Source organism: Plectropomus leopardus, chromosome 20, assembly GCF_026936395.1.
Source record: "Plectropomus leopardus strain MGB_pleo_1.0 chromosome 20, ASM2693639v1, whole genome shotgun sequence".
Lineage (NCBI taxonomy): Eukaryota > Metazoa > Chordata > Actinopteri > Perciformes > Serranidae > Plectropomus > Plectropomus leopardus.
The window spans coordinates 19,762,241-19,781,919 of NC_142195.1; the positions used below are offsets into that span (position 1 = coordinate 19,762,241).

Below are 19,679 nucleotides of genomic sequence, written 5' to 3' on the forward strand. Positions count from 1 at the left end.
TCATTTTGTTCTGTATAAAAATGCATAGGAGGGCGCATAAAGAAGGGACTTAGTAGCGGCTCCACAGTGTGCTTTCTGTATTAAAGGGCTTTTGTGTTATGTTGAAATTGTGAGGAAAACTTTTTCTGCAGGCCTTAAGTGAAAAAGAATACAAAAACAGAAAATTCTTGATTATATGAAGTCATTGGGGGTTGGATCTAAAAAAAAAACTATATCAAAACATCCATTTACAAACTCTCAAACTAATCTATGCTCTCTAAAGCCAGACTCCACTGACAAAATCAGTAATTTTACCTCCCTGAAGACAGGAGCTGCTGGTCTGCCTCTGCCTCAATCAGTACATTTGTGTTATTTTGTGACTTTGGTGTTTTATAATATAATTGGCAATTGAGTCTGGCTTTGGAGAGAGCGTAGATAAGTATCATGTTTAGTTTAGTTACCGGCCAGAAAGTGCTGTCTGTTTGGGAAGTACTGAGCATAAGACTGGATAAATGAGACTTGGATAGTAGTTGTGTGATAGATTTTAAACAGATGTTTTTGATATAGTTTTGTAGTTGGACCCTTATGACCTCTATTCATCAACAATTTTCTCTGATTGTGGATTCTTCGTTCACCACAAGATGCAAGAAAAACATTTTCTTCATAAATTCAATGTGTGAGTAACTGATATACGAATGGTTGTTTCCTTTAAGTATTCCTTTAATAAAAAGGATTGAAGAATAACTCAATCCTAAATTAGTGGCTTCATAAAGACTAACTCCAGTCTTTTTTTTTCATGTATATTGGGACAGGGCTGAGCCTCACTGTTTCCTCACAGGTTGGAGAAACAGTCAATCCACCTCCTCCCCATCCTCGCCCTGGCTATGTCTGCGTGGTGTTAGTCTTTCTCTTGTCTCGCCCCTGTCCTTCCTCAGGTTATGGGCTGGTGCAGGAGGAGCTGCTGTCCCCGGCCTCCATGCAGTACAGCTTGCCCTCCCCGCTGGGCGCCGAGCCCTACTGGCAGGAAGTCTCCAGCCTTGAGTGCGCCCCCATCGCCACCACCGAGGAAGACACATTAATGGAGATGTCGGATGTTCAGGTGTGGCCAGCAGGGGTCAGCCCCTCGTTGGTCACGGTGGAGGACTCGTCACTAGAGGGCAGCAGTCGGGCTGACGACTCAGAGGGCGCCACGCTCTCCCTTCCTTGCAGCTTGGGGCGCCCGAGCAGCGGTGCCAGCGGGGCTAGCGGCTCAATCATGGAGCTGGAAGAGGAGGAGGAGGAGGAGGAGGAGGAAGGGGAGGTTGAGGAGGAGGAGGCGCCACAGGAGCCAGCAACTGTACTGGCAGAATATGACAGAGTGAGGGCCAGTGGCGCCGTTCCCAAGGTCAACCTAAATGGACAGCTGGGAGGTCAGAGGTTGGATGGGAGGAGAGGGGAGGTCCTCGCAGCAGGAGGTGGAGCAAAAGGAGGAGGTGGAGGTATTGGGTTGGGTTCAGTGGAAGGGATTTCTGTTGTTTCAGGCCAGCAGGTGTACGCCCAGCGGTGTGAGATGTCGGGACTGAGTCGGGCTTCGGAGCACAATGGAGATAACCGGTGCGTGGGCTGTAACTGTCAGACTGAATACATTGTGTGTTTAGTCCAGATGTTATGTGCCAAATTTTAAGGGTTAGGCTCACTTTTTCATAAAAGCAAACTTGGTACACTTGTACAGTTTGGGGACCTTAACTTTTTCAGAAATGGAGCCATTGCAAAAATACCTTGAGGTGGTTATGGTGACCATTTTAGTTTTTGCATCATATCTCCTGAACCAAACATGGTAACACAGAATAAGTGATGTCTACCATGGACTGTATATAAAGCTGGACGATACACCCCCACCTACCCCTACTATCCTTAAGTGAGGCTAAAATATCCAGATTACTATTATCCAGTGATGTCATTTAGAGCCAGTGTCTGCGGTGTTGGATGGGTGTTTTGGCGGGGGAGTTCCCACCAAAACACCCATCCAACCAATCATGAGCATCACCATTGAATGCAAGCGCATGGATTGCTTGTCACAGCTGTCAGTCAAAGCGGAAAATCCCCTTTTTGTAGAATTGAATAGCTCATTAAAACCCAACTTCTCATCAAAACAAACACTTGAACAAAAATCAGGGTGATGAGAGCTACCCTCAGTAAACGAAACCATCTTTGGGAAGAAGAGTTTTTAGTTTGGCCTATGTCCCATTCACTAACATGGAGAGGCAGGCTTTAGGACCTATACCACAGCCAGACACCGGGGGGCGATCCAGGTGGAAAAAGCTACACTTTGGGGAACTGACATGTGATCCATCTTTATATACAATCCATATGTCCACTCCCATGTTTGCAATGACCACGTACAACTTCATGAATTGTTCAAGGTAATAGTTAGTGGGGAGTATCATGTCTGTTGCATGCATGTTGTGTAGAGTTTTAATAGCTTTATTTATTTATTTATTTTTGTATATTAACCTTGACACTGCAATAACTGTAAAGCAGTGGCGTAAGATAGATAACACGGGCACCAGTGCACACTATTTTGATGGGCCCTGGTGCACACTAGTAACTGGTTATGTGCTTAAACTAGCTACCGTATAATGTTATTGTCTCATCACATGATCAAATGTGACATAGGATAAAACAAACATACATATTAGTCAGAAATCATCATGCACATATGTATATGACAATCTTACAAAAAAGATGATTAATTTATTTTATTTAAAATCAGTCAGTCAGTTGTGTTTTCATAATTTTCATAACTATGTTGTTTTCTACTGTCTGTATGTAAAATGACAACATATCTGCTACATCACTTTGTGTTTGTTTTTTTTTTTCTTTTTCTGTTTGCATTTTGTTCTCCAGGGTGGTTGGAGGTGGAGCATTTCAACCTTACTTACCAGACAAGGACTCCCTGCAGGGCTGGGTGGGCTCAGTGTCATCAGGACGTGACGGCAGCATGCCAGGCTTGCGCGTGGCCCAGGAGGCTCTGCTGACTCCGGTGTGTGACACGGGTTACTCTCATGTGCTGCGTGGGCGCCTCCTGCAGGGCACGCAGCCCTTTGACAAGGGGCTGGGCTTCTCTCACCAGGAGGCGGGCCAATGTGCTTGGGGACAGGAGCAGAGGCGGGGCCAGGTCAGGTTGCCAACCACCCGCCACTTCCTGCGCCTGGAGGGGGAACATCTTTGTCCATCCTTTTATCTTTTTTGAATGATCAGATGGGAAAACAGTCATCCAGTTTGGTTTTTTTGCCCACGACCATCAACAAATTTAGTCTCAACTCAACAATCATCAAAATGGATTATTTTGATGAACCTGATCAGAATGATGTGTTGTGTGGTGCAACACATGGGGAATATCTGCCATGCCAATACTTTTTGCTTTTGTTTTACATGTTATTTACATTATTGTCAAATATGAGCAGTATGATCTGCTGTTTACATGTAAATGTGTCTTACTTTTGTACAGAGAGAGGAGAAAGAGGACTATGCTGCTGAGGCGCAGTTTGTTGATGAACACGGACGCGTACTTGCCAGAAAGGTGAGTCAGTCGTGTTTTCATCATTTACACTGAGTCACACACAAACACTGTCAACCCAAGCAGATTACTGTGAATCAGTCACATAGCTTAACACAAAGAGCGGGAAATTAACCACCAGCCAAATGTTGGTTAAAGCATTTTGTCCCTATCAGCAAATTTGACAACAAACCCATGATAGGTGTTTTTGGACCAAACAGTTTGGGGACTCCCTGAGAGGAACTGCCCACTGGGGAGCTCCTCTGAGAGCTACGCTCCTTCAAGGGCATTTTTTATGTTTATGTATGGCTAATGGTAACGCTGGAGTGATGTACTGTCAGCTGACTGGTGGTTGGTATAGCAGCATAACTTTTGCTTTGACAGTTCAAAATCACATGATATTTCCACCACCATGTGCACACTGAAGCCTGATTTTCACTGTTTAGACACAATTTAGACATCACCATCATCACTGGCAAAGTGCTTGCACATTTTTTGTTTGTATTTTGGGACTGTAGCAAGCTACAGTGGCTGGCCAGCAGACAGAGAAGTTCTGCTACATTTCCACCAGATCTGGCAAAGATGCTAGGGGGCGCACTGCGCCAGTCTGGTGGCTGCTGGATGGGCTCCCGACTGGTGCCGTACCCTATGTTCGAATGTGCTTGACAGCTTAAACACGCTGCTAGTTGGGCGGACCCGGGCTCTCTGCTCACCATGTCAAACAGGAAGCAATGTAAAGGCCTGCTGATGAACTTTTTATTATGCAGCCTATATTATTATAAGTCTGTATTATATTATTGACATTGTAAATGAACAGAAATCGTTGAGACGCCCTCTGTTGCCGGATCTGGTGGAAATGCACCTTCAGTTTCCTGCTCTGGTTACATGTGGAAGATTCAGCAGTTAACTGGTCTGAGTGTTGTTTCCTTCCCTCCTCCCTCCCTCCTTGCTCCAGGTGGGGGTGGATGTGAGAAAGGGCGCTCAGTCAGCGCAACGCTCCAGTCTGCGGAGAGTTAAACACTGAAATATACATACTACCCAGTCCTCCAGGTACGGGACATGAAACAAGCACGTGTGCATCCCAGTGCTTGGATAGAAGCCTCTGTGACAACATATTGGACTCAGTAGTCTCTCACATGCTGTTCTTTTTTCATTTATGTGCAAAATTAGAAATGTAGATTTGTTTTTTTTTCTCTAATAGATTTCATCCTGTGTTTTGTGCATAAATGTTGTCCATCTCTTTTTCTCTAGGACCGGAAAGCCACTGCCAAATCATCCTCCACAAAAACACAACCAGGCCGGAGAGGAAAATGAGCAAAGGAGAGGAAGACAGAGACTAAGACGTGCAAACAACAACAATGACAAACACAATATCATCCTCTACGTGTGACCATGGAGCACCACAAAAGAGACAGAGGAGAAAAAAAAAAAAGGAGTCCAACTTGTAGTTTTTTAACATTTGTAAAGAAAAATATCAACTAGACTAAGGCATGATTCTTCTTCTTCCTTTTTTTTTTTTTTTTACAAAAAAACAACATAAATGTCAGTAAAACAACCAAGAAAAAAAAAAGTAACAAAAAGTGCTTCCTGTGAACTGTAATCGCATGATGACTGCTGGTGCATGCCCTTTGACCTTTTGAACTGTCATTATCTACAAACTGAAGGGGTACAAGGTAAGGGGCTGGCCCACGCTTGGGTCACAGGCCATTTTAAGGACCTATTTCCCCCCGACTGAAGTGGTTTATGTCAGCAAGTTGAGTCCAATGACACTACAGCCAAAAAAAGAGTCCCTCAATGGATGGTTCTGTATACAGCTAAGCTTCTGCTGAGCCTACCAATGCTTCTTTCACTGGACCCTCTCCCGTCTTATTCTCAATGTGATATATGCACTCTATGCTACGTGGACATGTGTCAGTGTGTGTGTATGTATGTGTGCGCATATTCTTCTCTACCGCATGTGTTTGTTGCCTTTGGCTTGGCGCTGAGCCCCACCTCATGATCGCCTCTTTGGCCCTGTGATGTCATGGCGCGCTCAGTGCTGGAATGAGAAATCCGCTGTGCTCCCCCTGCTCGTGAGTGTTTCTGTCTGATGTCTTTTTCCTTTGTGGATGAAGCTCGTTTCTTGTTTTTCTTCGGAGCCTTGGTTTTAAGTATTGTCTAACCAATGGTAGGGAATCTCTTCCGTGTTTTCTTCTGAGAGGCGTTGGTCGCTTGATTGTATTGTGCAACAGCTCGACAACACAAAGATTGATGTTTTCCTCCCTCGTGACCTTTTTCTACCTTCTTCCATCACTTCTCCCTGTAGCGTGCTTCATCTTTATTCACTAACTATATTGGTAGCCTCGGTTATTATGCAGTAAAATCACAGGCCTCTTCATCAGCATCTATAGCTCCTCCATGGAATGCTTCAAACTTTATGTGTGCTCCCTCTTTATCTGTTTGCAATGGCTGTAGCGCCTCAATCTCATTCATTTGCAACAAAGTTAATGGCGTGGAAACAACGCGGAGGATCTACTTCATGTGAAGGAGGATTTGTAGCACGTGTGATATAGCATGACGCTACTACAGTACGACATGTGATTGTGACAGGAACTGTGCAGCGCGGACAGACAGGTAGCACTGTGATTGTCATATTAACACTGACCCCAGACTCGTGAACTTTGAAGACACACAAACAAAAGCACACACACACATAATCAGAAATGCATACATGATTAGATAGGTATTGCCTGGTCGGGGTTTTTGAATTATTTTTGAGTTTGCCACAGCAATAATACCTAAAAAGAACGACAAAGATGGAAGCCAAGGTTCTGCATATCTACAAAATGGATTTGGACCTGAAAAGCGAAGACAAAAATGCCATCTGGATGAGCCGCTTTCAAGTTTTGCTTTACTGTATCTCACTGGAGCTAGATGTGAAAGAGTCCAAGAGGACACAAGATCAGAAGAGCTGTAGCAGAGTGGAACTGTGGAGGCCGGAGAGGAATTTTTCAGCACCTAACGTAGCAAAATCTAAACCAGGATATGTTCGCTTAATCAAGGAGTCTGCTGCTGCCGTGAGGTGGACACCACCAAGCTCCATTTTCTTTTTCTGAATAATTAATAGTGTTTCACTATTTTCATACACTCACACTGTAGACCACCCATCGTTCTCTTCATCTCCGAAACACTTCCTTTATGCAGAAACCTGCCTGCAGCACTATGAAGGGGTCGTATCGTAGTAGCACACATTTCCCGGAAACACACTATTTAAGTACTGTAAATGCTACTGTAGCTTGAATGATTGAGACACTGAATGAATGAATGAGTTAGTTAACACATCACACAAATGCACATATTTCCCATGCCCAGTCCGTGCACATGAGAGCCTCATCCGATATAGCACACGTTTATTACATATCACGTTTTCCACTGTTACTCCACTCAGGTTTTCAGTTCTGCTCAGTCAGAATCAAAATGTTTTCCTTTTTTAAGTTCCAAGTCCTCCTCTCAGAGACAAGTGCGGGACACAAACTGGGAAGACTTTGGTGTTGGGGCTGTTCAGGGAGGGATGGGGATGCGCAGGGGTTTATGGGGGGAACATATGGAGCAGGATGGTTTGAGTGAAAGTGTGTTTGTGAGTGTGAATGTGTGGTAGGAAGCTCTTTGATTCAAAAAAGACCAAAGAGGAGACAAAGTATTGAGTATGTGGTCAGTAACCCCTCAGCTCTTTGCCCTACATGCAGAGCGTCCTCTCTGCGACTCCTAGAGAGGCAGAGAGAACAAAAATGAACCAAAAAGGTTAAACAAGTTAAGATTTTTTTTTTTAATGATGTAAACACTGATTTTTTGGGTTGTCGGTAGTGGGGTTTTTTTTCAGTTGCCTTTTTTGACCCGTTCTGTAATCTTATCAAGACAGATGTTCTCATCAAGTCAAACCTGTGATTCTGAGCCTTGAATCCACCCACCAGAGGACAAACTTTATATTTACACTGTGTCCAAACTGGCATGATTGATGCAGGTTTTTTTGGATTATGGAGGTCAGTGACTCCCTCAGTCTATAAAGAGAGCAGTTAATAGAAAGAAAATAAACCTAATAAAAAAAGTCATAATCCTTAAGATTTTAAGATTTCAGACTCCAATAGTATACTTTCAGAGGCATTTTTGCAACAGCCATTCAGTGTATTTGCATGGGGAATTATCTACAGTATATACAGAAGTAGTTTTCATTGTTAGTGGCAGAGTTCAGTCTTTCCCACAAGGTATTTAAATGACATACCCACACAAGATTCAGAGGAGATGATTTGTGTGCTAAATGTTATGTAGAAAAGAATACTGGTGCATGGATTTTTCTAAAAGTAGACAACATCCAGTCAGTATTAGCAAGTCAAATGACACTGCTGACTGCCTTCTTTAGTCTTCACCTTGAATGAAGTGTTTTTTACAATGATAAAAAATTACTTTATTCAAAGGGAGTCTTGTGGGTTGGGCAATAGCAATTTTGTCTGTCTCTGTATGATCCTTTCCATAATGATGTCAGACACTAAATAAATAATCTGAGCCTGTCAGTGGCAAAAAAAAGGGTGGTGTGGAATTAGCCATTAACGTTATATCGCAGCCTGTTTCACTTCTGTTGGCTGCAATGTTCTCTCAATAATGGACCAATGTTTCCCCAATTTTTGGACAAAAATGATCTGCATTAGTTAATTGGAAACAAAAACTTGAAAAAATAGGGTTGGGGTTGAAATATACCAGAATTAACCCTACTTATTTAGACTATGATGTAGGAGATACAAAAATAATTAAAAATAATTGTTTACCAAAAATAAAATTTGATGGGTTGGCCTCTTCACCTGTGGCCCTTTGTTGCTTGTCATCCCCCTCTCTCTCCCAACTTTCTCATCGACCAAAAAAAAAAATAGTAATAATGTCAGAAAAATACATAAAATTTGATTGATTTATTTGATTACACAAATAATAAGGTGTAAAAAACCCCAATATATTAGAGAGACTCATTACCTCAGTATTTATCCTCAGGCACTGGCAACCTTCAAGTGTATTCGCTGCCCTCAGTGGTCAATACACACTAATCAAATACAACTCTTGGGAGCTGTATTATTATGACATGGTTGTTACCACCAGAAGCCGCAGGTGTTACCAAATCAACTTAAATCTTAAGGATTATAGCTGTAACTCCAAGCCATTATTCTCTTGTTTAGCGTCCAGTTAAAAAAAACAAAAACATATATGGATCTATTATAAATCCAAAATAAATTTACACTTAGCTGCGAAGTATAATTATTTGTGAGGTCATTTTTTTTAATGGAAATCTTCTGTTTACACTTTGAGGTGGTTTAGAATTAAAATGATTATTTGGAATGCAGTCTGAATTAAACTGGTCAGCGAGCTTGTGCACTATGATAAATTTAACTCCACCATGTTTGTGTGTGTGCGTATGTGCGTATATGTGTGTGTGTGTGAGAGAGAGAGAGAGAGAGTGTATGTGTGTGAGAGCGAGAGATGGTGCTTGGTTAAAAACCTTGTTGGATCAGGGGGAAGAAGAAAAAGTTTTTACTGGGCTTGTGACTCGAGAGGACGTGTAACCTTCTGACGATGTATTTTAAAAAAAAAAAAAAGAGTATTGTAAAATTGTAAGTGTTGCGAAAGAATAGAGATCACCTATACTCCTTTAGAATGGATACATGACAATGTAAACGCAATATCATATTACTCTATCCTAAGGAATGCAACTGCGCACATGCACAAAAAATGTTTTTATGAAAATATATGTATAAATATATGACAAAATATATTTAATTAGAATGCTATGCACCCTCATAGAGTTGTTATGGATGTTCTTAAGCATTATCTAGACTAGGCCAACGCCCACATCATGGGGAATGTAGAGGCTTTGTAGCTATGACCACTTGTTTTCTTTTGTATTGTCCTGGAGAGAGGATAAACAAACGTGAATATGTATACAAGCCTTTCAATCAGAATCATTCTGACATGAAGATATGTATAGATCATCTTACCCTGTACACCAGCTCAAACCATTTACAAGAATTAATAAACAAAGATGTGACATAAATGTCTTGTTCTTGTTTTGTAAAAACAAAAAAAAACAACAAACAAACCTGAAATTAGTGCCACTTTTATTTTGTAGTTTTGTTTTAACATTCCTACATGCACTGTTGCGTAGTGTAGGTGCAGCTTTAAAGTGTTGTGGAAGTGGAAGAATGGTTTTAAAGAAAATGTCTAAATTGTGAAATAGAAAGTTAAAGACATTTTTCCAATATGCCATGAGTTTACTACAAGGACGGAAACACACAAAATCCTTCTGATATGGCACTTAGTAATAGTGCTACATGCTACAAAAGTTCAGTGTCAGCACTACTTTTTTCGCATTAAGTTCATTTGTGCTTGTTTTAACAAATACATACGCATTTTAAAATTTTAATGATTTTTAACTTATATTTTTACAGTGTTCTTAAAATGGCATTACATGTGTTAAAATGTCCATAGAAATCTATTAATTTTTTAAATTTATTCATTCATTATCTTGTTTTAATACCGCTCTGTCCCTGTTTCAAACTCAGTGTCTAGGATTGAGGTAATATCTGTCGTTGATGGAGCAGAAGCACGAAAAACTACAACCCCCATGTGCTATGACGCCCCCTGTTCTCAGCCAATCACCGCTCTCCGCTCCACGTGTTGCTGTGAAGGAGGGCCCTGGCTTGTTTTGGAAGTGTTCACTGAGCACGTGGAGGCACAAGGTAACTTCTCTGCTGCCCGACTGTGGTTTCAGTGCGTCCTCCACACTCACAGACGTAACTGTCCTCGTCTGTCTTGTCATAGTAGCACAAACCGTGTTTGTGAGAGATGTCAGCGGGAGGTCAGACCACCAGGAGCCGGGAAATACCGGCCGTCAGACGGGTCGCCATCCACGATGCTGCCCACATGCCTCAGGACTACTCCACGACCCCAGGAGGGACTCTGTTCAGCACGACGCCAGGAGGTGATATGCACTTATCAAAAATATAATATAACACAGGCTTATAAAAAACACATAAAACAGGGGTTAAGAAGAAGGTTAATAATAAATCACGAAACAGATGTAAAGGGACAAGAAATGGGTCTGTAAGATAAAAGTAAACAGATGTAACCCTTTGAAACCTGAACAAATTGACTGTATATCAAAAAGAGTTTTTTTATACAAACTTGACACATTCACAAGTCACTTGCTGTCCATTCACAATGGACCTCTGACCCCCTTTTGGACTGAGAAGTTGGGAATCACTGCTTTATATATTTATTTTGTTTGTTTGTTTTGTTTTTGAATTTAGTTTTACTGTGGAGATAAATGAAATAGTTACATTAGTAAAATAAAATGTACTTTTTATTTATTGTGGTGTGAGGAAAGGTCGTGGAAAGGAAGCACTTCTGAGAGTTGGGCTATAGGTCCTGTCCACAAATCTGTTGTCCTGTTAATATTTGACAGTGTTGGTGCTTCCTGAAGGCTAAAGACCGTCAGTGAACAGTCCTCTGCACCAAAATCATGCAGTCAGTAAAATGTGCAGCCCTTTTACTGTACGCGTCAATGTTTTTCTACATTTCATTGTAGGCTTTAGTGGTGGAAACTAAGTACATTTATTCAGGTATTGTACTTAAGTGAGATTTTGACATACTTTTACTTCCCTTGACTATTTTCATTTTATGCTACTTTATACTCCACTCCATCTAGGATGCATATATTGTACTTTTATTTCATGGCTTTAGCCACTAGTTTCTGTTTATTAATAAAGAAAAAAAAATCAATTGATAAATGATGGTATATTGATACAAATTAAGCTACCCAGCAATATATAAGCTAACTAAAATTGTCTCCACCCTCACTATTTTATTACCAATATTATTTTTATTATTATTGTTATTTCTTAAATTATTATTATTGATGCTGTTATTATACAATAACATATATTTTGAGATTGGCCAAATTTTGCATAAAGATAACTTTTACTTGCGTGCTTCAGGTACATTTTTATGTTAATACCTTTGACCTTGTACATAAGTAAAGATTTGAATGCATGACTTCTGCTTGTAACAGAGTCTGTATGCTGACAGACAATCAGAAGCATGCATCTGATTAACAGACCAATGTAGTGCTAAACTGTTGACGATCAATATTTAATGCACTTATTTAATCTTTCATATAATGGCTCTATGATTTATTTATTTTGTCATTTATGCTACTGATGAAGTCAGTGTACAGGCATTATTAACATTTTCCATTTAAAAGACATTTCTGAGTTCGTTCTTTGAAGTCCTCTGGGGGTGATCTGTTGATTTTAGAATCAGAGACTCTTGTTTAGGAGAGTTTCATGTTAAGAAACATGCAACAGTTTTGGCATCGGTGAATTATGAATAGCAGACTTCCGGATTCAGTGTGAGTCGCCTGTAGCTGAGCATTACTTGCACAATCCACGACTGTTTGGTTTCAGTCATATCCTATTTATAGTCTTGCTGTTATGGCAGGCTGTTATTGGGCTGCAGCAACATGTTTACTAGATGCTGGATCCGCTAGGACACACTGGTTATATTAACAAGAGAAAGAAATACTTATTTAATAAGTTAAATAAAGTAATAACTGCCTTATGTGTTATAAGTGCAACATATCGACCACTATTTTAGCTTTCCACAAAAACAAACAAAAAAAACATACATATAGACATTTACTAAACTGAACTGATTTTTGGCTCAGCACCACTTTAAACAACACTCATTTTCCCATTTATTCAGTATTTTACTCAAGCGTTGAAAGCTTGAGACCTTAGGAAATCTCCAGCAGGCTGATAAAAGTGAAGCAGAAAATGTTTTCCCTCGTTTGTTGTGGGAAAGTTGGCGCAGTGTGCACATGTCCATCATGACTGATACTGTGTTCTGTGACATCACCAGGTGGGACAGATTTACACAGATAAAACAGAATTGGGTCAGTGAAAGTTCATCATCGTGGCGAAATAGGTCATCGATCACGGGCATGCATGGACATGTGCGCAGTAAAGACACAATAGTCCTGACAGAGAAAAAGTAGGTCCCCACAATACTGTGGAGGCAGTTTATATGTTTTTTTATTTTTTACTTTATCTTGTCCTTTTCAACTAGTTACAAGTATTTTATGTTGAGGTTAGTTGTAGTATTTAGTTTAATTTTATAATATAAGATAGAATTAAATTGCTTTTTATTTTATTTTTTACCTGTTTAAACAAGTTATGATTTACTAATTTTAATATAAGATGCAATGTAATTTAACATAAATGTTTACCTTTCCCACTGGTTTCAAGCATTTTATGTCGAGGTTAGCGTTTTATTTTGTTTTGTTTTTTTTGGTTTTTGTTTTTTATGTTATTAAATTGGAATGATTAGATTTTCTTTATTTTCAAACAATATTATTTATTGTTCCAACAAGCGCACGTCTAATGTCGGTGTTAGCTGTTGAATTATATTTAATTTAAATGTATATTTTTTTACTAGTTAAAAGCATTGTATATTGTGATTCTCTGTGTAATTTTGTTTGATTATATTTTTTTTGTTTGTTTTTTACCTGAATAAGTCAGTAAGTGTTTAATGGAAATGTTAGCTGCTGAATTTAATTTAATTTAATTTAACTTAATCTAATTGTATTCCTTATTCACTAGATGTAAGCGTTTTATGTTGAGATTAGCTGTAGAATTTTATTAAGGTAGATAGAATTTTTTTTTTTTTTTTTTAAATGTTAAAACAAGTTAGCATGTGTTAAATGGCTTTGCTAGCTGCTGAATTTAATTATTTGTATTTTATGTTGATGTTAGCTGTTTGATTTTATTGAATTCTATGAAATTAGATTGAATTACACTTGATGTTTATTTATATAATTTTTAAATGAGTTACAAGTGTTTGATGTCAATGTTAGCTGCTGAATTAAATTAAATTTTATTGTGAGTAGCCTAATTTGTTAGATTTTATTTGTTTTATTTGATCTTATTTAACAAGTTACAATTCTTAATATTAGTTAGTTAATATTAGCTGCTGAATTATTTCCATTATTTCAACCAGTTAGTGTTAAGGTAAAGGTTATTAGATTAATTTTATAATTAATTCATTTATTTATTTATTTTTTACTAACTTAATGTTATTTCACTTTTAAATGTAACAGCATTTATCAGGATTATTTTCTGTAGTAGCCAAAGTTTGGTATTAGTATAAACTTTTCCATAAAACTAAATGTGCAATATGAGCACAGCTGCAGCAAATATCTATCACTTGAATTTTACCATACTATACTGGCAGAATATTGGCAGTAAGTAGTTTTGGTTTCCTTTGCTGCCTGCAGGTACCAGAATCATCTACGACAGGAAGTTCCTCCTGCAGTGTCGGACGTCTCCTCTGGCTCGTACGCCTCCCAAACTGCCCGACATCCCAGGAGTCACCAGTCCACTCAAACCCAACTCCGCCGACACAAACCAGCCTGCACAGACACCCAACACCAACCACAACCTGGACACAGAGGAGAGCTCAGGTAAAATGTGGACAAGCTGCAGTACTTCATGTGATTCTCAAACTGCCTACCTCACTTTACTCAACTGCGTCTTTTCTTTTTCTTGAAGATGCCCAGTTTGAAATGGACATCTGAAGAGAGCCGACATGAGGATAACAGTGATTCCCAACATTTTCATTGCTTTTTTATACTGAGATAAAAAAAAAATCCTCAGTTATAGTGACAAGTCTTAACTGAGCTGTGAAATACATTTTCAGATTTGTTTTGAAAACAATTTGGCTTTTTTTTTTTTGTAATGCTTAATATGTACTCTTATCAAACACAAAATGATGCATAAAACTGTATCTTTAATTTGTATACACTTGACTTTATGAGACCTGTACCATATTTAACAATTAAGCCAAGGTCTTGTTGAAATTACATTAAACATAAATATTTTATGTGATTTGACTCACACTTTGGGTCATTTTGTCTTTCCTTGTTGCTGAAAGAAATCGTACTCATTTGCTCAGGTTTCACTTTTATAGTCAAGAAAAACAAGCTGCTTAATTTAAACTCTTGTATAACCACTAATGAAAACCATCAGACACTTTGTTCAAATAAGAAATAATTTATTGTATTACTGTACAAAGCAAACATACAAATGGGTCAATGTGACCCAAACATTTCAATAAAGTTAAAAGCGCTTACACCATTCTGATATTTGTTTTTTAAATGGCAATAAAAATGTCAGTCTTCAATCATAAAAGGATTGTACATAAAACTCTTGTGTACAACTGTTTATGTGAATCTTCTAGAGTGCTTCAGTCAGTGACCGTCATCTTTGTGACACAATTTAGGTCATATCTTCTACAAAATGTAGCAATAATTTATAACTTCATTTTTTTAAATTTATAATTCAGAGAACTGCATCCAGGATGTAAAATAGTTCATTTTTTCATGTTCTGCATAGCAGTAGCCGCCTCTGTCCCAGTGTCAAACTAGACATCTCTTAAAAGTGCCTGTGGACGTCCATCCACTCTGTGCCTCTGAACAGTGCTGGCTGTAGACTCTTGGAGGCCTGCGGCTCAGCAGTGGCTCCAGTCTCTCTGGCCTTTAACCAGGTTTTCAGGTCTTTTGCTCAGCGGCAGCCGCAGTCCTCCACCACCATGTTCTCGTGATGCCTCATGACCATCTTCCCATTCTCAAAGTACAGCATGGAGAGCGGAGCCAGGCGTGTCGGCACACAGGACAGACACGGCACCTTGTCTGGGTGGTGAAGTTTCAGAAGACTCTGGAGAGAGAAAGTGGAAAAAAAATATTAGAACACAGTTTATTATCAATAAGTATGTTCTGTTGCAGGAAATACTGTACAGTAAAATTATGCTGTAAAATCTGACAAGTTGATCTTACTTAAAATAATCTTAGAAACTGAATGAATATATGTAACTATTTATTAAAATTTACTTTATATCTAATTAAGTTAACTCAAAATTTAGCTGTATTTTTTTGATTTTGTAAAGTTGTTGCAACTTAAATATGACAAGAGGAATGGCCTTGTTCTTTTCTAGTCTTAACTTCAGTAAACTGAGTTAGTCTGACTTAACTTGATCATCACAATGAGGATTTTGCCAATGATGAAGTTAGGAGATCAGTAAACTTGGTTTGTGGACGTTGCCAAAATTTCACCTAATTCAGTCTTACCTGCATGTATGCGTGGTTGGTTGGGGCGAAGGTCTCATCTACTGGTGTAGGACAGTTCCCTTCACAGCGATAGGCGTTGTACTGCTTGGGATAAACAATCCACTCGCTCCAGCCAAGCTTCTTAAAATCCACCCACATGTCCACCCTCCTGCAGAGAGGACCCTTCTTCTCCTCGCCGGCGGGTTTGCTGGCAGGAGCAGCTCCAGCCACTCTCTGTCTCTGCTGCTGGCTGTGGTGCTGATGCCTCTTGGACCTGCGGCTCCTCGGTCTGGAACCAAAAACATCCATCCCTCGCTCCCAGTCTAGGCTGACGTACTTGCTCTGCTCTGCTGTGTGGATGAGTGTTGGCATTCGCTCGCTGTTTGAGTTCTGCCTTGAGAAGACCACCATCATGACCCGGTCGGCTGTAGGGTGCTGGACTCCCTTCTGCTCTTCTTGTTCCTTCACCTCATCCTCCGTTGTCTGTGCGGAGTCCCGATGCAACCAGCCACTGAGCATCTCCGTCATGTTGAACACCCTCCAGGAGGACGGGGAGACCATCGAGCTGGGATGAGCTTTCAGGTGGCCCAGGAGCAGCCTGTTCTCTGGGCAGTGCAGGCCAGAGCATCCGCCCCTGTCGGAGTGGTAGATGTCCACTGAAGCTTGGGAGGACTCTGTGAAAGCCGGCAGGCGGATGCGAAGTTCAGCCAGTTGGATGTTGTCACTTGAGGACATGGAGGACATGTCAAAGGTGACAGACCATTTCTTTCCAATTTGCGAGCAGCCTAGAAGCAATACAAGTAAAGAGCATTGGTTATGCGAGGTCATAGGTCATATGCTATGGTTATTGGTTGTGCAAGAGTTGTTTGACTTAGGGCTTGCAAAATATTTGCCAGCATGAAATACAAAATACATTGTGTAATTAGAAAATTGATTAAATTAGAGGGATAGTTCAGGGGTTTTTAGTGGGGTTGTATGGACTAAATCCACATTGTATTACATATGTAGTGGAGGAATATAACTAAGTACATTCATTAAAGAACTCTCTTAAAGTAATGTACATGAGTAAATGTACTTAATTACATTCCTCCGATGAATTGGAGAGACTTGTGCTCACTGCCTTCCTCCCAACTCAAAACAATATGCATTGCATGTCAATATAGGAAAATAACGTCAAACGGACGCCATAAAACAAACTCCATTCAAAACATTAGCAAGAATACTCACTCTTAGCGACGAGGCTGATCACAGAGTCCGAGGCGTGCAGACCGGGGCTGTCCTCTGTCCTGGTGTGCCTCACGCTGGCAGCCGGAGTCCTGGCCCGATCCTCGGTCAGCATGGTCCGATAGAGCTGCATCATGTAGAGGGGCAACCTGCCGCTCTGCTGCCCGTGCACGGTGCGTCTGGAGCCGGCGCTTATCCCACGGAGAAGCGTGTCAGGGTGCATCCCAGGAAAGGGCTGCCCCAGAACCAAATCCACCATAAGAAGAAGCGCAAAAGAGAAATCCACTGCTAGTCCCTTCATTATTCCCAGCTGCAGGTGTTGTCTCTTCCACAGGTAGATTCCCAAATGCTCCAGGTGAGATGCTGAGATTCGGTTTTATAATCCCGCCCCTCTGTCCTGCGTCCTTTGAAGTGATCTGTCAGATTGGTGGAGGGCGTGTGTGATCCACGGGATCGCTCACAGACTTGACGAGGTCGTTGTGTATCGAAACCCATTGGTCTTTGTAGTGGCCGAGGTGCGAAAACTGTAATGGCGCACCATGCTGATTATTGTTGTTTTGTATATTAAAGATCCCTTTGATAAGAAGCAGTGACAATAATATTAGTTAAGGAGATTACGAGCGACACAACTGCGCTGTGATTAATGGGGAAATAACGGGAGTTAATCAGAAATCACTTTGTTGCGCGCAGGTCGTGATTTATGAGTTAGAAGCCCGTCAGGACAGAAGGAGGAGAATTAAACCAAGGGGGAAAATTAAAGGTCATTAGTGGAAACAAATTTAAAACACGCCAAATAAATGCATGAATAAAATAAAATTAGTGTTGAAGTCAATTTTAATTATTACTTAATTTTTGTTGACTACATATTTTACTATTTCGCCTTGTTTTAAGGAAAAATAAATTTTCAATAAGCTAATAACGTACAGTTTAATATTGTCAGCGCTAATTATATATTATTAAAAACAATAACCACAGATATTCAACAAAGATGCTATTCAGACAATCTACGTGTGTCATAACTAAAGATTTGATTTTTTTTAATCCAACAAAAATAATAATAATTCAAAACTGAACTGGAGAACATATGAACCTTTTCAATGAGTGAATAATTTATTAGCAACAGGCCTGTTTTATAATATATAATGTTATGCAACATGACAAAAATAAATAAAATACCATGATTTGTTTTTCTTAATTTTTTGTTTCATTTTGTCTTGTTCTTTTTATATGAAATACATAGTAATGTGTTGCAAATGGCAACAATTTAACTTCTTACATAGGTGTTTGGCTGCATATGAATATGTAAATGCATTGTGTAAATCAAAGATTTTGGACAGCTGATCGTTGCCTATTCATAAGTCAAACTGCACACTTTACCTCAAAAGAAAGAATAAAGAGCTGATGGTGAACTACAAAGCTTTGATTCCTTTTAATGAAGATCATGTGTGAAAAGAAGAAAGAAAGTGCCATTAGTGGTAAATTAGTCCTGTTCTTTGAAAGTTCTTTAATGTCACAACATGAAAAAAACTTGAGTTTTAAATTACAATTTGATGCAGGTTCACGGTGTCGCGTGACTGAAACAAAATTGAACCCTATTGCAAAAAGGAAATTATCACATCACTCGATGAAAATGAAGCAGCATCACGATATTGTCAAGCCATGTGAACTGTAAGTTTATACCAATATATTTTCATTAAGATAAAGTGAACCAACAGTAAAACGGTACTTGCATGGTAATGGCCAAATTTTAGGACATCTAGGTCAAGAACCTAAAAAAAGGAAAATGCATTGTGCATAAATCATAGGGTGATAGCTGCTGTAAGAGCATTGGAGTCTGTGAGAAAGACAATTAAAAGAGAGATGAAAGAGCTGATGGCGAACTACAAAGCTTTGGTTCGTTTTATTACCAAACATATCCAAAAATCCAGTGTAAAATAATGACAGTAGGTGTAAGGTCAGTATATGAAGCAAACCAGAAAAAGAGGAGAGACAGTTTGAGAGCACTGTGCTCTGGCCATTGGACAGGACGTAGCACGTGTACAGCGTGCTCTCTGTCAAGTCAAACACACTACACCATCAGCTGTCAAAAACTTTAATCTGAGGTGTGTGTGGTAAGCATCCCTCAAACCTCTAAATCACCTACACGAAAATGTTTTTTTGTTTGAATAGCAACACTTTTGGATAAGTTTGGAAAGCTGCAGGTAAATGAAGTCCGTTACTGAATAATAAATGAATAAATATTTAAAAATAAGCATTGTTAAAAAAAATGGATTAAATAAAGAAAATGTATAATGTTAAGTGTTCCATACGACATGTTTTATTTATGTAACGGAAGCTGCATGCGCACCTGCAGCAGTGGGAGCTGATTAAAGCACTTCCTCTCAGGTGACGCTGTTTGCGCAGATGAGCCGCGCGGGCCGGTATGGATTTACACGAGCTCGTTTGTTTGGTTTTCCTGGCAAGTCTTTCCCGAGGTAAATATTCTTTAATACTTTTTTAGCTGACTTGATCCAAGCGAGTGTGCACAGTATCTGTCAAACAACCTGCAGGTGCGTTTGGACATTTTATTTAGATCTTAACATAAAGGAGGCAACATGGCGTTCATTCCTGGACTCCGTGGGCTCATGAGTTACAAACTTAATTCAAATTTTTACGTCTGAATGCATGGGTTTCAATAATTCAGAGTCTCCTTCTGTGTCTGTACCTGTTTTGCATTTAGTTTGGGAAAATTAATTTTAAACGAGGTGAAAGGAGGCTGTTGCA

At 39.7% G+C, this 19,679-nt stretch overlaps 4 protein-coding genes across 13 annotated transcripts in view; 3 read left to right on the forward strand and 1 right to left on the reverse strand.

Moving 5' to 3' along the window:
• Positions 1–9,587, forward strand: part of ank1b (ankyrin 1, erythrocytic b) — a 139,147-nt gene extending 129,560 nt beyond the window's left edge. For 3 of the 10 annotated variants that reach the window (XM_088071501.1, XM_088071504.1, XM_088071503.1), the window contains 5 exons: positions 915–1,572; positions 2,866–3,136; positions 3,470–3,541; positions 4,473–4,567; positions 4,769–9,587. In XM_088071501.1, coding sequence (XP_087927627.1) covers positions 915–1,572; positions 2,866–3,136; positions 3,470–3,541; positions 4,473–4,541 — 1,070 coding nt within the window. In that variant the 3' untranslated portion in view covers positions 4,542–4,567; positions 4,769–9,587. Of the gene's footprint in view, positions 1–914; positions 1,573–2,865; positions 3,137–3,469; positions 3,542–4,472; positions 4,568–4,768 lie in introns of those variants that run through there. The other 7 variants (XM_088071506.1, XM_088071507.1, XM_042509972.2 and 4 more) reach the window with 6 other exon arrangements.
• Positions 9,588–10,139: 552 nt separating this feature from the next.
• On the forward strand, positions 10,140–14,486 carry LOC121959774 (eukaryotic translation initiation factor 4E-binding protein 2-like). Its single transcript, XM_088071509.1, has 4 exons — positions 10,140–10,272; positions 10,355–10,514; positions 13,866–14,051; positions 14,140–14,486. Exons 2-4 carry the CDS (start codon positions 10,379–10,381, stop codon positions 14,163–14,165), a joined length of 348 nt encoding a protein of 115 aa, XP_087927635.1. The 5' UTR covers positions 10,140–10,272; positions 10,355–10,378; the 3' UTR covers positions 14,166–14,486.
• A 249-nt stretch (positions 14,487–14,735) lies between these two features.
• Positions 14,736–17,417, reverse strand: LOC121959773 (nodal homolog 2-A-like). Its single transcript, XM_042509256.2, has 3 exons — positions 16,920–17,417; positions 15,714–16,477; positions 14,736–15,303 (listed from the first exon to the last, which is right to left on the reverse strand). Exons 1-3 carry the CDS (start codon positions 17,215–17,217, stop codon positions 15,151–15,153), a joined length of 1,215 nt encoding a protein of 404 aa, XP_042365190.2. The 5' UTR covers positions 17,218–17,417; the 3' UTR covers positions 14,736–15,150.
• Positions 17,418–19,276: 1,859 nt separating this feature from the next.
• The window catches only part of lrp13b (low-density lipoprotein receptor related-protein 13 b), a 34,154-nt gene continuing 33,751 nt past the window's right edge, over positions 19,277–19,679 (forward strand). Inside the window, exon 1 of the mRNA XM_042509623.2 lies at positions 19,277–19,390. Coding sequence (XP_042365557.2) covers positions 19,339–19,390 — 52 coding nt within the window. The 5' untranslated portion in view covers positions 19,277–19,338. The remainder of the gene's footprint in view (positions 19,391–19,679) is intronic.